Here is a 14,415-nt window from a genome sequence, read left to right as displayed (position 1 = left end):
CAGATGTTAATGCGAGTGTAGTGAAATGCTTTACATGACTTAGCCCTAAGCTCTTGGCTGATGTTATTGGAGCATTACTTTACATGACTTAGGCCTAAGCTCCTGGCTGATGTATGGCACATTAGGCCATTGACAGATGTCCAGTGAAGAGTTATGGTGTAGTGCTTCGCTACACCTTCAAATGTTTCTTACGTTTACACTCCAATCTAGTTGTAAAATAAGACCGGGGTGAGGATGTTACCGTAGTACCTGTGTGCTGCTGTGGCTGCAGAGTTTAAAGATGGAGAAAGAGCAGGCAGTCAGGCAAAGTCAAAGGTCAAAAGCAGTGACATACATGATAGAAAGACAACAGACCGGGAGAGGAGGAGCACACAGACAGGCCATAGAAGTCAGACAGCTAGAGCACAGTACAGCCCCAGCTGAAGTAAGACGCTCAGATGGCGTCAGTTACATCCACAAAATGTTCCGGGATCTGCACTTGTAGAAACCCACTTCATCCTCATTGATTAAATAATGGCTTTGTTTATAAACGCCCTAAAGGTGTGGGTTAGACTTTTAGTCCGTTTACTGTTACAAGACATTTTACACAAGACATTCAAGCAAGGATAGGCTTAAACACAGTGTGCAGCCTATTTCTGAAGGCCATGATGGTGGCTCCTACCTGGGGAAGACTGAAGGCGATGGTTCCTGGGACCACACTCTGGTGGGTCTTCACTGTGAACACAAACTTGTGGGTCGGCGTGGTTCTCACTGTCACGTGACTTGCGTAGAGGAGAAGAATATCACACAAAGTACTAGAATATGCATGTTTACATGGATAGCAAGCATTCTATTGAGAGAGAGAGATTTTTTCATGTTCCATGTTGTTCTGAGTGTTAAAGACATATACATATACTCAAAAGTTTTACATATACTACTGTCCCATTTTTTTTATATATATTTTTATTTTACCCCCTTTTTCGTAGTTACTATCTTGTCTCATCGCTACAACTCCCGTACGGGCTCGGGAGAGACGAAGGTCGAAAATCATGCGTCCTCCAAAACACAACCAAGCCGCACTGCTTCATAATAACACAGCGCGCATCCAACCCGGAAGCCAGCCGCACCAATGTGTCGGAGGAAACACCGTGCACCTGGCGGCCTTGGTTAGCGCACACTGCGCCCGGCCCGCCACAGGAGTCGCTGGTGCGCGATGAGACAAGGATATCCCTACCGGCCAGACCCGGACAACGCTAGTCCAATTGTGCGTCGCCCCACGGACCTCCCAGTCACGGCCGGCTGCGACAGAGCCTGGGCGCGAACCCAGAGTCTCTGGTGACACAGCTAGCGCTGCGATGCAGTGCCCTAGACCACTGCGCCGCCTGGGAGGCCCTACCATCTCAAACTTTTGAATGGTAGTGTACATATTTAGCTTGGCTATAATACAGTATGTAATCCTAACAGACATCCGAAACATGGAGTGAACTAGAGCTGGGAATTGCCAGGGACCTCACGATACCATATGTATAGTGATTGGACACGGAGATTTTTATTTCAATTTCAAGTTTTAAACACATTGCTGACTATACATCTGCTGCAGAGAGAAAAGGGAAAAAAAGTTTTTGATCAGTCAGGGAAAGTAAAATGCTGAAAACAGAATGGGTTATTTCTTTCACCAGGTGAGAAGGTTTGTTGAGTCCCACGCCTGCCCCAGACGGACATGTGCAGGCCAGAGATGAGAAAAGAGCGAGACAATTTAGTGCCATGATAGAAAAGGAAATCAGAGCAACCATAGTGTGATGGCCCTGAGGCTTTTTTTGGCATCGTGCCTAGAGAGCTGAGCCCCAGTGATGCACTGTGACCTGCCACTAACCACACACTGATTTAACAGAGGCACCTCAGGGCTGGGTATCAAAACACACACACACACACACTCACACCTTACTGTTCAAACTGTGACTCCTTCTCACTCACGACTGCGCAGTTGGTCAGTGACAGTTCATCTGTTGGACATCGCCCAGCTTGCAGAGTCTGGAAAGGAGAAGAAAAGGAGGCTCAATAACCTTTACAAAAGGGACACATGACCCAATGACATATGTATATGCTGTAATGAGAAGACCTCTTCCCTTGGCTGTGAATCCTTACAAGATCACAGCAACTATACTGATGTAAATGGGTCTTTCTCTAAGGAATGGGGCCAATGTGTGACATTGGGATCAACATTTCAAAATGTTTGAAACAAAAAATAAAAAGGATTTTCATGAGGTTCCACGTGTGTACTAGAAGGAATAAAAGTGGATATATGCAAATTGGCCCATAACTCCACCTATACAACAACATATGCCTAAGACTATAATCCTTTGAGCAGGGTTCATACAGACATTGGCAAGTCAAATTCAAGGACTTTCAGGGCTTTTTCAAGCGCTTAATTGTAATTTTCAAGGACCTCAATGTTATACAATTGTATAATGTATATAATTCTACATATAGGGCCTAATATAGAACCCTCCCTCCTCCCAAAAATGCACAATTTTTTTTTTTTTAAATAAGAAAAAAAGTAGGCCATTATCACTAAGAATAAAGCATTATTTAGGCCGACCTGTTCTTCCACACCGATCTCGACAAACCATGTCTGTATAGACCTCGCTCTGTGCACAGGTGCATTGTCATGCTGAAACAGGAAACGGGCTTCCCAAAACTGTTGCCACAAAGTTGGAAGCACAGTATCATCTAGAATGTCATTGTATGCTATAGCGTTAAGATATCCATTCACTGGAACTAAGGTGCCTAGACCGAACCATGGCAAACTGCCCCAGACCATTATTCCTCCTCCACCAAAATTCACAGTTGGCACTATGAAGTTGGCACTATGTGGCTGAGCTTTCGTTGCTCCTAGATGTTTCCACTTCACAATAACAGTACTTACAGTAGCCCGGGGCAGCTCTAGCAGGAGAGAAATTTCCTGAATTTACTTGTTGGAAACGTGGCATCCTATAACAGTGCCACATTGAATGTCAATGAGCTCTTCAGTAAAGCCATTCTACTGCCAATATTTGTCTATGGAGATTGCATGCCTGTGTGTTCAATGTTATACACCTGTCAGCAATGGGTGTGGCTGAAATGACCTAATCCACTCATTTTCAACTGTTCTGCCTGCGGCTATGGAACACTGTCCCAGACCCGCTGTTTTCAACTCTCTAGAGACAGCAGGAGCAGTAAAAATCAAATCAAATTTTATTTGTCACAAACACATGGTTAGCAGATGTTAATGCGAGTGTAGCGAAATGCTTGTGCTTCTAGTTCCGACAATGCAGTAATAACCAACAAGTAATCTAACTAAGAATTCCAAAACTACTGTCTTATACACACAAGTGTAAGGGGATAAAGAATGTGTACATAAAGATATATGAATGAGTGATGGTACAGAGCGGCATAGGCAAGATACAGTAGATGATATAGAGTACAGTATATACGTATACATATGAGATGAATAATGTAGGGTATGTAAACATTATATTAGGTAGCATTGTTTAAAGTGGCTAGTGATATATTTTACATCATTTCCCATCAATTCCCATTACTAAAGTGGCTGGAGTTGAGTCAGTGTGTTGGCAGCAGCCACTCAATGTTAGTGGTGGCTGTTTAACAGTCTGAAAAAGAGATACTCTTAATGATCGGCTATGAAAAGCCAACTGACATTTACTCCTGAGGTGCTGACTTGCTGCACCCTCAACAACTACTGTGATTATTATTATTTGACCATGCTGGTCATTTATGAACATTTGAACATCTTGGCCATGTTCTGTTATAATCTCCACCCGGCACAGCCAGAAGAGGACTGGCCACCCCTCAGAGCCTGGTTCCTCTCTAGATTTCTTCCTAGGTTTTGGCCTTTCCAGGGAGTTTTTCCTGGCCACTGTGCTTCTACACCTGCATTGCTTGCTGTTTGGGGTTTTAGGCTGAGTTTCTGTACAGCACTTTGAGATATCAGCTGATGTAAGAAGGGTTATATAAATACATTTGAGTTGAAAGTGTCCATATAGACTATATATACAAAAGTATCTTATTCATTATTTTAGGCAATGTTGGAATGATTTCATTGTTTTGCTTACTTTGTGTATTATAATTAGCTCGTGTGTTTTCCTTCACGAGGAGGGGGAATTATATAATGTTATTGGGTCTGTAACCATGCTTCCTGTTCAAATATTTGTTTTCAACAAAAAAGCTCAGGAATAGACCCATGTATTTCCAGTTGATATTGCGAGGGTTGTTTTGTTTGCGCAATGCTCCATCTTTGTCAGTATATTTTCTATAAAAGTGGATCCCCGTGATTGTATTTTCCTTCCTTTTTAGACCACATAGGCCATATAAAATAACACAAAGCTGTGTAGTGGCTTCGCTGGCATGCAACACTCCACTAAGACAAACATGCGAAAATCGCCACAATTGTGCACAGTCGACTTCCAAGGCACAAAAACATACGAAAGTATGAACTCATTACCTGTATGCTTTCTCTGTTAAACTGATGAGACCCTGCTGTAAATCAAGCACACCACAGATGATCAACATCAATTCACTAGGGATATCGAGGCACAACGGTCTTTACTGGTGTAATGAAAGAGACAGCAAAATACTCTGGACATTCCACTCAAACACCTTTTTTCCCCCAGGACCTGGGCTGTTGTTGAATCGCGTGCACCATCACAACAGCTGTTCATCACGTGACTGTCATTTGGACAAGTACTTCCTGGATCAGATGATGTGTGAACATATCATGGCTCAACTAATCAGCTTGGACACCAAATACACATCCAACAAGTATTGTGCATAATTATTTTAGAACCATGTTAATTACAGTATCGATTTAGATTTTAAGTATCAAGGTAAGGTGACTCCTTCAGTAAGAAGCATTCGATTTGAGGATATTCATAAGATAGGTAATATATAGAAAACCTTGCCTAATTTGACAATCTCTTAGGGGGGGGAAAAACTATTTGGAACCAAGACTTTAAAATAACTGATATTGGTATAAAAATGGAGGGAATGAAGGAGCATAACTAATGAAATTACAGTTAATGAAAATATATACTCAATTCAGTATAAACTAATATATCAAATGTATTATACAAGAGTCTTAAGTGTAAAACCAACAATGCCTTCTGGGAACGCTATAAAGCCCAAAATATAAAGCCCAAAAGTTACGGGCATTGTTAGAAAGTTGTCTGTTTTTTTTATTAAAAATGTACTTTTAATCCGCCCGTCTGCATATTTCTCGACATGGCACATGAGGGTGCAGTGAGATACCGGATGGGTTGGATGATACGTATCTCGTCAATCCACTTGGAGAAAAAACAAATACTTAACTGGAAATCAACCAATCCTCCATCGTTAACACAATGGAAAGGTCAAATGTTTTATTATCCAAATGTTGAACGTGTGTGGATGATAGACAGAAACAAAATGGTGCGGTTTGAATCTGTGTCGGAGAGTGATACAGACGCTGGAGATGGGGGGTGTGAGCAGGTGGGTCTTGGCAGATCGTTGATGTTTGTGTTGTCGTCTGCATGCTGTCATTTGTATGTTTTGTACCGTTTGAAAAAATTATCGTACAAAAAAAAAGCATTCGATTTTGCAGTGCATACATTATTTGGAATTTGTGTTCCCATAAAGTGTTTTCACCCTGTAACATAAGGAGACAGGAAATGTTACACTGCATTTCTGAGATCTCTATACAATAAAAATGTCTGACCGCTAGATCCACGATTCTTACAGGGTTCAAATTCAATGTCTAATTTAACTGATTAATGCTTAATATATGATGACAACTTATACTGCCATAAATAAAGGACAGCAAAGTAATGTTTTATGTCACACCAATTTGGATAAGTCCGTCAAGACACCAACCACGATAAAGTGTTAAACATTCATTTTTTAAAACTGACTCGTGAATTTTATTGAATCTAGATATGATTCCCCCCTTATATCGTAATGTAACGACATGAAAAACAAAGGCAGATTATTATAAACGACTTAACAGCTGTAACAAGTTGCCCAGTGTAGAAAATCCTTACTGATACCTTAGTTTATAGAAAAACCCAAATGTTATCACATGGCCATGGCCTTTTAATGAGCATAGCTATTTGAATGGATTGTACTGCTAACAAGCTGCTCTAATTCAGAATATCCTCAACATTGTAATGTGAGGAGTCTACTACGCAAACATATTACACACACGTCTACATGTGGGAAACAGGTTCACTGCCTTGCATTCCTGTGTAGATTGTCAACCGATGCACCTTTGCCAGACGGCTTGTGTTCAAATACACTGCTCAAAAAAAATAAAGGGAACACTTAAACAACAAAATGTAACTCCAAGTCAATCACACTTCTGTGAAATCAAACTGTCCACTTAGGAAGCAACACTGATTGACAATAAATTTCACATGCTGTTGTGCAAATGGAATAGACAACAGGTGGAAATTATAGGCAATTAGCAAGACACCCCCAATAAAGGAGTGGTTCTGCAGGTGGTGACCACAGACCACTTCTCAGTTCCTGGTTGATGTTTTGGTCACTTTTGAATGCTGGCAGTGCTTTCACTCTAGTGGTAGCATGAGACGGAGTCTACAACCCATACAAGTGGCTCAGGTAGTGCAGCTCATCAATGCGAGCTTTGGCAAGAAGGTTTGCTATGTCTGCCAGAGCATGGAGGCGCTACCAGGAGACAGGCCACTACATCAGGAGACGTGGAGGAGGCCGTAGGAGGGCAACAACCCAGCAGCAGGACCGCTACCTCCGCCTTTGTGCAAGAAGGAGCAGGAGGAGCACTGCCAGAGCCCTGCAAAATGACCTCCAGCAGGCCACAAATGTGCATGTGTCTGCTCAAACGGTCAGAAACAGACTCCACGAGGGTGGTATGAGGGCCCGACATCCACAGATGGGGGTTGCGCTTACAGCCCAACACCGTGCAGGACGTTTGGCATTTGCCAGAGAACACCAAGATTGGCAAATTCGCCACTGGCGCCCTGTGCTCTTCACAGATGAAAGCAGGTTCACACTGAGCACATGTGACAGACGTGACAGAGTCTGGAGACGCCGTGGAAAACGTTCTGCTGCCTGCAACATCCTCCAGCATGACCGGTTTGGCGGTGGGTCAGTCATAGTGTGGGGTGGCATTTCTTTGGGGGGCCGCACAGCCCTCCATGTGCTCGCCAGAGGTAGCCTGACTGCCATTAGGTACCGAGATGAGATCCTCAGACCCCTTGTGAGACCATATGCTGGTGCGGTTGGCCCTGGGTTCCTCCTAATGCAAGACAATGCTAGACCTCATGTGGCGGGAGTGTGTCAGCAGTTCCTGCAAGAGGAAGGCATTGATGCTATGGACTGGGCCGCCCGTTCCCCAGACCTGAATCCAATTGAGCACATCTGGGACATCATGTCTCGCTCCATCCACCAACGCCACGTTGCACCACAGACTGTCCAGGAGTTGGCGGATGCTTTAGTCCAGGTCTGGGAGGAGATCCCTCAGGAGACCATCCGCCACCACCTCATCAGGAGCATGCCCAGGCATTGTAGAGAGGTCATACAGGCACGTGGAGGCCACACACACTACTGAGCCTCATTTTGACTTGTTTTAAGGACATTACATCAAAGTTGGATCAGCCTGTAGTGTAGTTTTCCACTTTAATTTTGAGTGTGACTCCAAATCCAGACCTCCATGGGTTGATAAATTTGATTTCCATTGATAATTTGTGTGATTTTGTTGTCAGCACATTCAACTATGTAAAGAAAAAAGTATTTAATAAGAATATTTCATTAATTCAGATCTAGGATGTGTTATTTTAGCGTTCCCTTTATTTTTTTGAGCAGTGTAGTTTTAGTGGGTCAATTTAGTCTAATAGCACAGGCTGTCAATGGGCTTGTCACTCCACTCCAAGCTAATTTGATAGGACGGAAAAGCTATTCCTGCTATAGGCTATCCAGGCTATCCATTCATACTTATCCCCAGGAGAGGGAGGGAAGCATTTCACAATGTGGCTGTACAGACTGGATTGATCGAATTGGAGGGATTTGTAGACTGTTCTTGAAAATATTGGCAAACAGCTTAACAGATGAAAATCATAAAATATTAAATATTGAAGGTAGACTCAGTGATATGACGTAGATGCAGAAAGTAAACAGCATAGTGAGTCAATTTCCACAACATCTAAGAGAGTTGAAGCCCGAGGCTCAACTTCTCCTCGGTTTTGGTCCTGTGGCAGGTAACAGGTACAAGCAATACGCTGTGCACATTTCACAACTGTTTTCTTGAGCTCAAACTACAGGATAGGATAGGCCTAAATCAAATTGAGAGCATGAGAATCTGATAGCCCACACTAAAGACTTCCTGTCCTCCCAAATAACACACCACTTCTACTTTTCCAAACAGTAATTAAAGAGCCTAAAAGGGGAAGCCTCGCTATAAATAGTGATTCCCTGCTTACTGTTGAAAAGGGGGTCCATTGGTTGTAATATAATAACACACACGACAAAGAGGGCTGCTTTGCTGTCCTAATGATCCGGATTGTTCACAGCAGGGAAACGTGTGAAACAGTAGAAACGGAGGTGGAAATTGTGGTGAATTATCTATCAGGTCTAAGGGACACTTCAGGCCAATTTGCAAAAAGAAAACTATTCTTAACAATGAAATTAGATGGTAAAAAGCCACTCATGGACCACCCAAACCAAGCCCACCCCAGGACACGGTATAATTCAATTTGTTTGACAAGTTGTATAAAGCCTGGACTTGAAATATTGTTTATGCATACAATATAATGTATTCTCAGTGAATTTCGGGAATTTTTATTCCCTGTTCAAAGAAATTAGCCATTGAAATGGCTTGCATTTTCCCAATAAATTAAGTGAAAGTACCAAGTCTTGCCCAGTAGATGCCGCTGTTCCTGCTACTGCCACACCCTTTTATCCATTTTGCTGGTGTCTTGTGTTTATCAAATGTATCACAACAATTTCTTTGCAACTTTGGTCAGAAAACCAATAGCTTTCCCTCATGATGAAAATACATGTTGTGGTCGTCATCACAATTCTATCCAGTCTTCCATGAAAGCAAAGAAGTTTGTCCTTCTCTTAGCAACCTAATTCTTCAACCCAACTCTCCTTGAATAGTCCAACAAGAGGCAGCTCTCAGGGGGCTATCCCTATGGTGCAATTCTCATATCAATACTTTTCATACAAGCCCAAAACTTTGGAGAAATGGGCTAGTGACTAAACTGTTGTGACAACACTAAGAAAATAATACAATTATAAACCACTGCATGGCAGTCATATGTTTTTCAGTACAATTATTAGAAAACATCTATGTGTAGTGTGATTAGTGACATTTACTATTAAATCCAACCCAATACCATTTGAAAACACCATACAGTGTGTGTTTGGGACTTTTACCATTGAAAACTCTTAGAGACCATAACATTGAAACCAGTAAATCTGCTATAGACCAGTAGTTTGTTTGTTCACCAAACACACAGGGGCGGTTTCCTGTTCACAGATTAAGCCTAAGAGAAGGACAAACTAAATTGCTTTCATGGAGGACTGGCTTGAATTGTGAGGATGACCACAATGTATATTTATCATGAGCAAAAGCTATTGGTTTTCTACTCAAAGTCAGTGGCGTAAAGTACTTAAGTAAAAATACTTTAAAGTACTACAAGCCCCGTCAACGTTAATGGGGGCCTGTTCGGCCCGCCTTTTCCTGTAGTTCACAATCAGCTCCTTTGTCTTGCTAACATTGAGGGAGATGTTGTTGTCCTGGCACCACACTGCAAGTTCTCTGACCTGTTCTCGTTGTCGGTGATCAGGCCCACCACTGTTGTGTCGTCAGGAAACTTAATGATGGTGTTGGAGTCGTGTTTGGCCACGCAGTTGTGGGTGAACAGGGAGTACAGGAGGGGACTTAGTATACACCCCTGAGGGGCCCCAGTGTTGAGAATCAGCGTGCAGACGTGTTGTTGCCTACCCTTACCACCTGGGAGCGGCCCATCAGGAAATCCAGGATCCAGTTGCAGAGGGAGGGGTTTAGTCCCAAGGTCCTTAGCTTAGTGATGAGCTTTGAGGGCATTATGGTGTTGAATGCTGAGCTGTAGTCAATGAACAGCATTCTCACATAAGTGTTCCTTCTGTACAGGTGGGAAAGGGCAGTGTGGAGTGCGATAACGTCATCTGTGGATCTGTTTGGGCGGTATGCGAATTGGAGTGGGTCTAGGGTATTTTTATTTGACCTTTATTTAACTAGACAAGTCAGTTGGAAGTTTACATACACTTAGTTTGGAGTGAATAAAACTCGTTTTTCAACCACTCCACAAATTTCTATAGTTTTGGCAAGTCGGTTAGGACATCTACTTTGTGCATGACACAATTTTTCCAACAATTGTTTACAGACAGATTGTTTCACTTATAATTCACTGTATCATAATTCCAGTGGGTCATAAGTTTGAGCGGCCTTTCAGGTTATGTCGATATAGGACTCGTTTTACTGTTGTTCTGGGATTGATTTGCACTTTTCGCACCAAAGTACGTTCATCTCGAGGAGACAGAATTTGAATACTTGTAGGTCTTCTATCCCTGATATCCTTCAACCCTGATCTTATTCTCTCGATATTAGCTAAAAGTGCCAACATCGGAATCGGCCGACGTCTAGTTTAACGCTGATGTTAAAAACCGATGTCAAAGCTACCGTGTATACCTATATAACGTAGGTACATGACGCAATGTCGCCACGTAATATGTTGCGCTACACATGCAACACAGCATTCCTAACCTAGCCCACAATGTCTGCTGTGTGGATCAAGCAGTCAACAAGTCGAGCAGTCATTTGAAAGAGTACGAAAATTTCAGCGAGACAACTCAAAGGTGAAATCCATTAAAGTCAAGATAATAGAATTCATTGCCCTTGACTATCATCCATTCTCTGTCGTGGGTGATGTTGGCTTTCGCCGACTGGTCGAGCACCGGTACACACTACCAAGTGGGCTATTTTTCAGATGTTGCCCTACCGGAGTTACACAGTAATAGCGTTACTGATATTAGCTTCACGACATACTATGGAATGCCATTTGGCTCTTTGCGTGTCAAAAAAAATACAGTAGCACTGTCAAAGTAGTACAAAAAAAAGTCTGCAAACAAGTAAACCCCGGTCACGAATGATGCATTTACAGTACCCCGTTGGTAATAAAGCATAATTGGTTTGACTGCAACTTCTGGGGTTGCTAGCTTTAGCTTGGTACCTAGCTAGCACCATTACAACCAGCCTGAAAACAATGACCAGTCGAAACTGCAGTCATTTTCATTATTCTTAGCAATGATTTAGGAAACCTTGCGAGTAAGTATTAGCAAGGTTGTCACTTGTTGTTCGCCTATTGAAATTGAACTTCAGTTCATGAAAATAAATAGCTAGCCAGCTACTTAACCCTGTTGCCCAATGCTAATGTTATAAGCAGCCAGCTAGCTTCATCTGGCTAGTGAGGCTCGACCGGACCGGGTTGTGAAGCTAGCCACAATAAGATTTAGGCACAATAGTGGAATTTGCAGTTTGCATTCAAAATAAAATTGTAATTGACAGTGATGCAAATTAATACAAAATAGTAGACTCATACTTTTATTTTGAAGGCTAACCGCAAAGTCCACTATTGTGGCTAACCCTTATTGTGGCTAGCTTCACATAGATGGGTCCGACCACCATTAATCAAATAAGAACGGTCTTATAAATTAGGGTTATTTTAGATGATGACACCTAGCTATATAGTTAGCTAGCTATAGTTAGCTAGCTACTGAAACTGTGTCATTTTGGTATGTTTTTTGGGAAGAAAAATGTTTGCATCTATGAGATAGCTAGCTTTTTTTAATGACCAGCACTGTAGGTACGCGCGACAACTTTACCAGCATCATAGCACACGTATCGATGAATTGTTGTGACATGAAATACGAGTGATAGTGTAATCAATGTGTGATAACTACGTAAAAAATGTGTTAAAACGTGTTAAAACGTGTTAAATTATTATGTAACATGCAGTCATATTCAAGTCCTGATTGGTCAAAGAGTGTTATTTGACGTGTATCTTTTTTGACACACAAAGACCCAAACGGCGTTCCATAGAAATCCTGGTTGAGAATGAAACGACTGAACAAATGAACAACGAAACAGCACAGCAAGTAAGTGAAAGAAATAGGTTTTGATTCTGTTTTACTGGTAATGGGGACATACGTCCCTGATGACGCTGGGCCAATTGTGCACCGCCCTATGGGACTCCCGATCATGGCAGGAAGTGATTCAGCCTGGAATCGAACCACGGACTGTTGTTACACCTCTTGCCTACGACCGCTGCGTCCATGTGTGTGTGTTAACTATTTAACTGTACTAGAATACTTAAAAGGCCGCTAAAATTTTAAATATTGGTTATCGGTATCATTTTTATTGGCAAGGAAAATATTGAATATCGGTATCAGCCAAAAATGTAATATCGGTGCATCACTCATTTCAATCCAAAAAATAGAAGGGGCTTAATGTTTACGGGTCCTTAATAGGTACACTTACCACATATGCTGAGGACTTCATGGAAAACTGTGGAATACTGAGCTCAGTTGGCTGACAGGAGCAAATATCTAGGGCTTTTCACCCTCTAAGGCAAAGAAAGACTTTCTAATGATGTGTGGAACACTAAGAGCACAGTTTTAACTAAGCAGTTTCAATTAAGTTATTGCGAGTTGCAGATTTTGTTAAGGGAATTCTTCACATTCTTTTGAAATGTAATCAGCTCCAAATGAAAAGAAAAAACCTACAGGAAAAACTACACGTGAACAAGACTCTGCTTGATTTAAGTACAGTTAACTGCCAAAATAAAGAACCAAAATAAAGTGTCTGAATAGGGCGTTGGGCCACCACGAGCCAGAACAGCTTCAATGCATCTTGGCATAGATGGTACAACTGTCTGAAGGTCTATTGGAGAGATGTGACACAATTCTTCCACGAGAAATTCCATTATTTGGTGTTTTGTTGAAGGCGTTGCTTAAACTGGTGCGGTGATTTTCAATGCCTGTGTGCAGATGATAAACTGTTTCCACTAGATTCCAAGGCCAGAAAAAGTCCAAAATCTCTATCGTAAAAATTCACGAAAACAAAAATTAGCTTTTTGGTAATGATAAACACGGGTGAAATTAGCGCAAGGATGGGGGCCTCTTGTTTCTGTTTTTGAGGAAGGAGACTTCACTTCCTTCCTTTCCAGAACAGAAAAACCTACTGAAAGCAGCTGGGCATCCCCCCCAAACTTCCGCAAGATAATTTTACTTCTGGGTAAAAGATCAACGTAATATGAATAAGCAGGATATGAGATATTATTTTTGGTAAACAAGGAAATTAGTGATGGGTGAATGCTCAAGCAATTATCCTATTCTTGCAGACAGTTATGCTGACAGCTGCAGCAGGGGCCCCAGTCACATCATAACACTATGTTATCCACAGATTTCACACATTACAGTCAAAGATGAATCTCCATTTCATATGTGCTACAGTGCCACTGTCAGTCAGTGGATACCTAGATGGCTAGCTAGTCCACATTGTTCATAGAGCTAGAGCGAAAGTGGAAAGCTATAGGTAACGTTAAATTACATTTGGACTTCACTATCGGTTGTGCCTCTTTCCCAGCAGTTGGCTATTTCAATGTCACTTCCCTGCTGGTACTAGTGTGTGTAGGCATGGGAGTATCTACACTAGAGTACATGGGCACCCCTTCAAATGAGTGGATTTGGCTTTCAGCCACACCCGTTGCTGACAGGTGTATAAAATCAAGCACACAGCCATGCAATCTACATAGACAAACATTGGCAGTAGAATGGCCCGTACTGAAGAGCTCAGTGACTTTAGAATTGGCATTTCCAACAGGTCAGTTTGTCAAATGTATGCCCTGCAAGAGCTGCCCCGGTCAACTGTCCGTGCTGTTATTGTGAAGTGGAAACATCTAGGAGCAACAACGGCTCTTCCGTATAGTGGTAGGCCACACAAGCTCACAGAACGGGACCACCGAATGCTGAAGCGCATAGCGCGTAAAATTCATCTGTCCTCTGTTGCAACACTCACTACTGAGTTTCAAAACTGCCTCTGGAAGCAAATTCAGCACAATAACTGTTTTCGGGAGCTTCATGAAATGGGTTTCCATGGCCCGAGCAGCAGTCCCCCAAGCCTAAGATCACCATGCGCAATGCCAAGTGTCGGCTGGAGTGGTGTAAAGCTCGCCACCATTGGACTCTGGAGCAGTGGAAATGTGTTCTCTGGAGTGATGAATCACGCTTCATCATCTGGCAGTTTAATGGACAAATCTGGGTTTGGCGCATGCCAAGAGAACGCTACCTGTCCCAATGCATAGCGCTAACTGTAAAGTTTGGTGGAGG

General features: G+C 42.3%; 1 protein-coding gene across 2 annotated transcripts in view; it reads right to left on the bottom strand.

Moving 5' to 3' along the window:
• LOC112223562 (vesicle-fusing ATPase) overlaps window positions 1-14,415 on the bottom strand; it is a 47,089-nt gene that overhangs the window by 30,232 nt on the left and 2,442 nt on the right. Inside the window, exons 1-3 of one of the 2 annotated variants that reach the window (XM_042305392.1) lie at window positions 4,481-4,571; window positions 1,920-2,010; window positions 662-761 (exon numbers count right to left, since the gene is read on the bottom strand). Coding sequence is in view for 1 of the 2 variants with exons in the window: in XM_024386637.2 (XP_024242405.1) it covers window positions 662-761; window positions 1,925-2,010 (186 nt within the window). In the remaining variant the exon portion in view is untranslated. Of the gene's footprint in view, window positions 1-661; window positions 762-1,919; window positions 2,011-4,480; window positions 4,572-14,415 lie in introns of those variants that run through there. The other variant, XM_024386637.2, reaches the window with a different exon arrangement.

The sequence above is a fragment of the Oncorhynchus tshawytscha genome, linkage group LG24 (genome assembly GCF_018296145.1).
Source record: "Oncorhynchus tshawytscha isolate Ot180627B linkage group LG24, Otsh_v2.0, whole genome shotgun sequence".
NCBI classification, from domain to species: domain Eukaryota; kingdom Metazoa; phylum Chordata; class Actinopteri; order Salmoniformes; family Salmonidae; genus Oncorhynchus; species Oncorhynchus tshawytscha.
The sequence above is the reverse complement of the archived record's forward strand: the minus strand, read 5'-3'. Positions and strand labels throughout refer to the sequence as shown.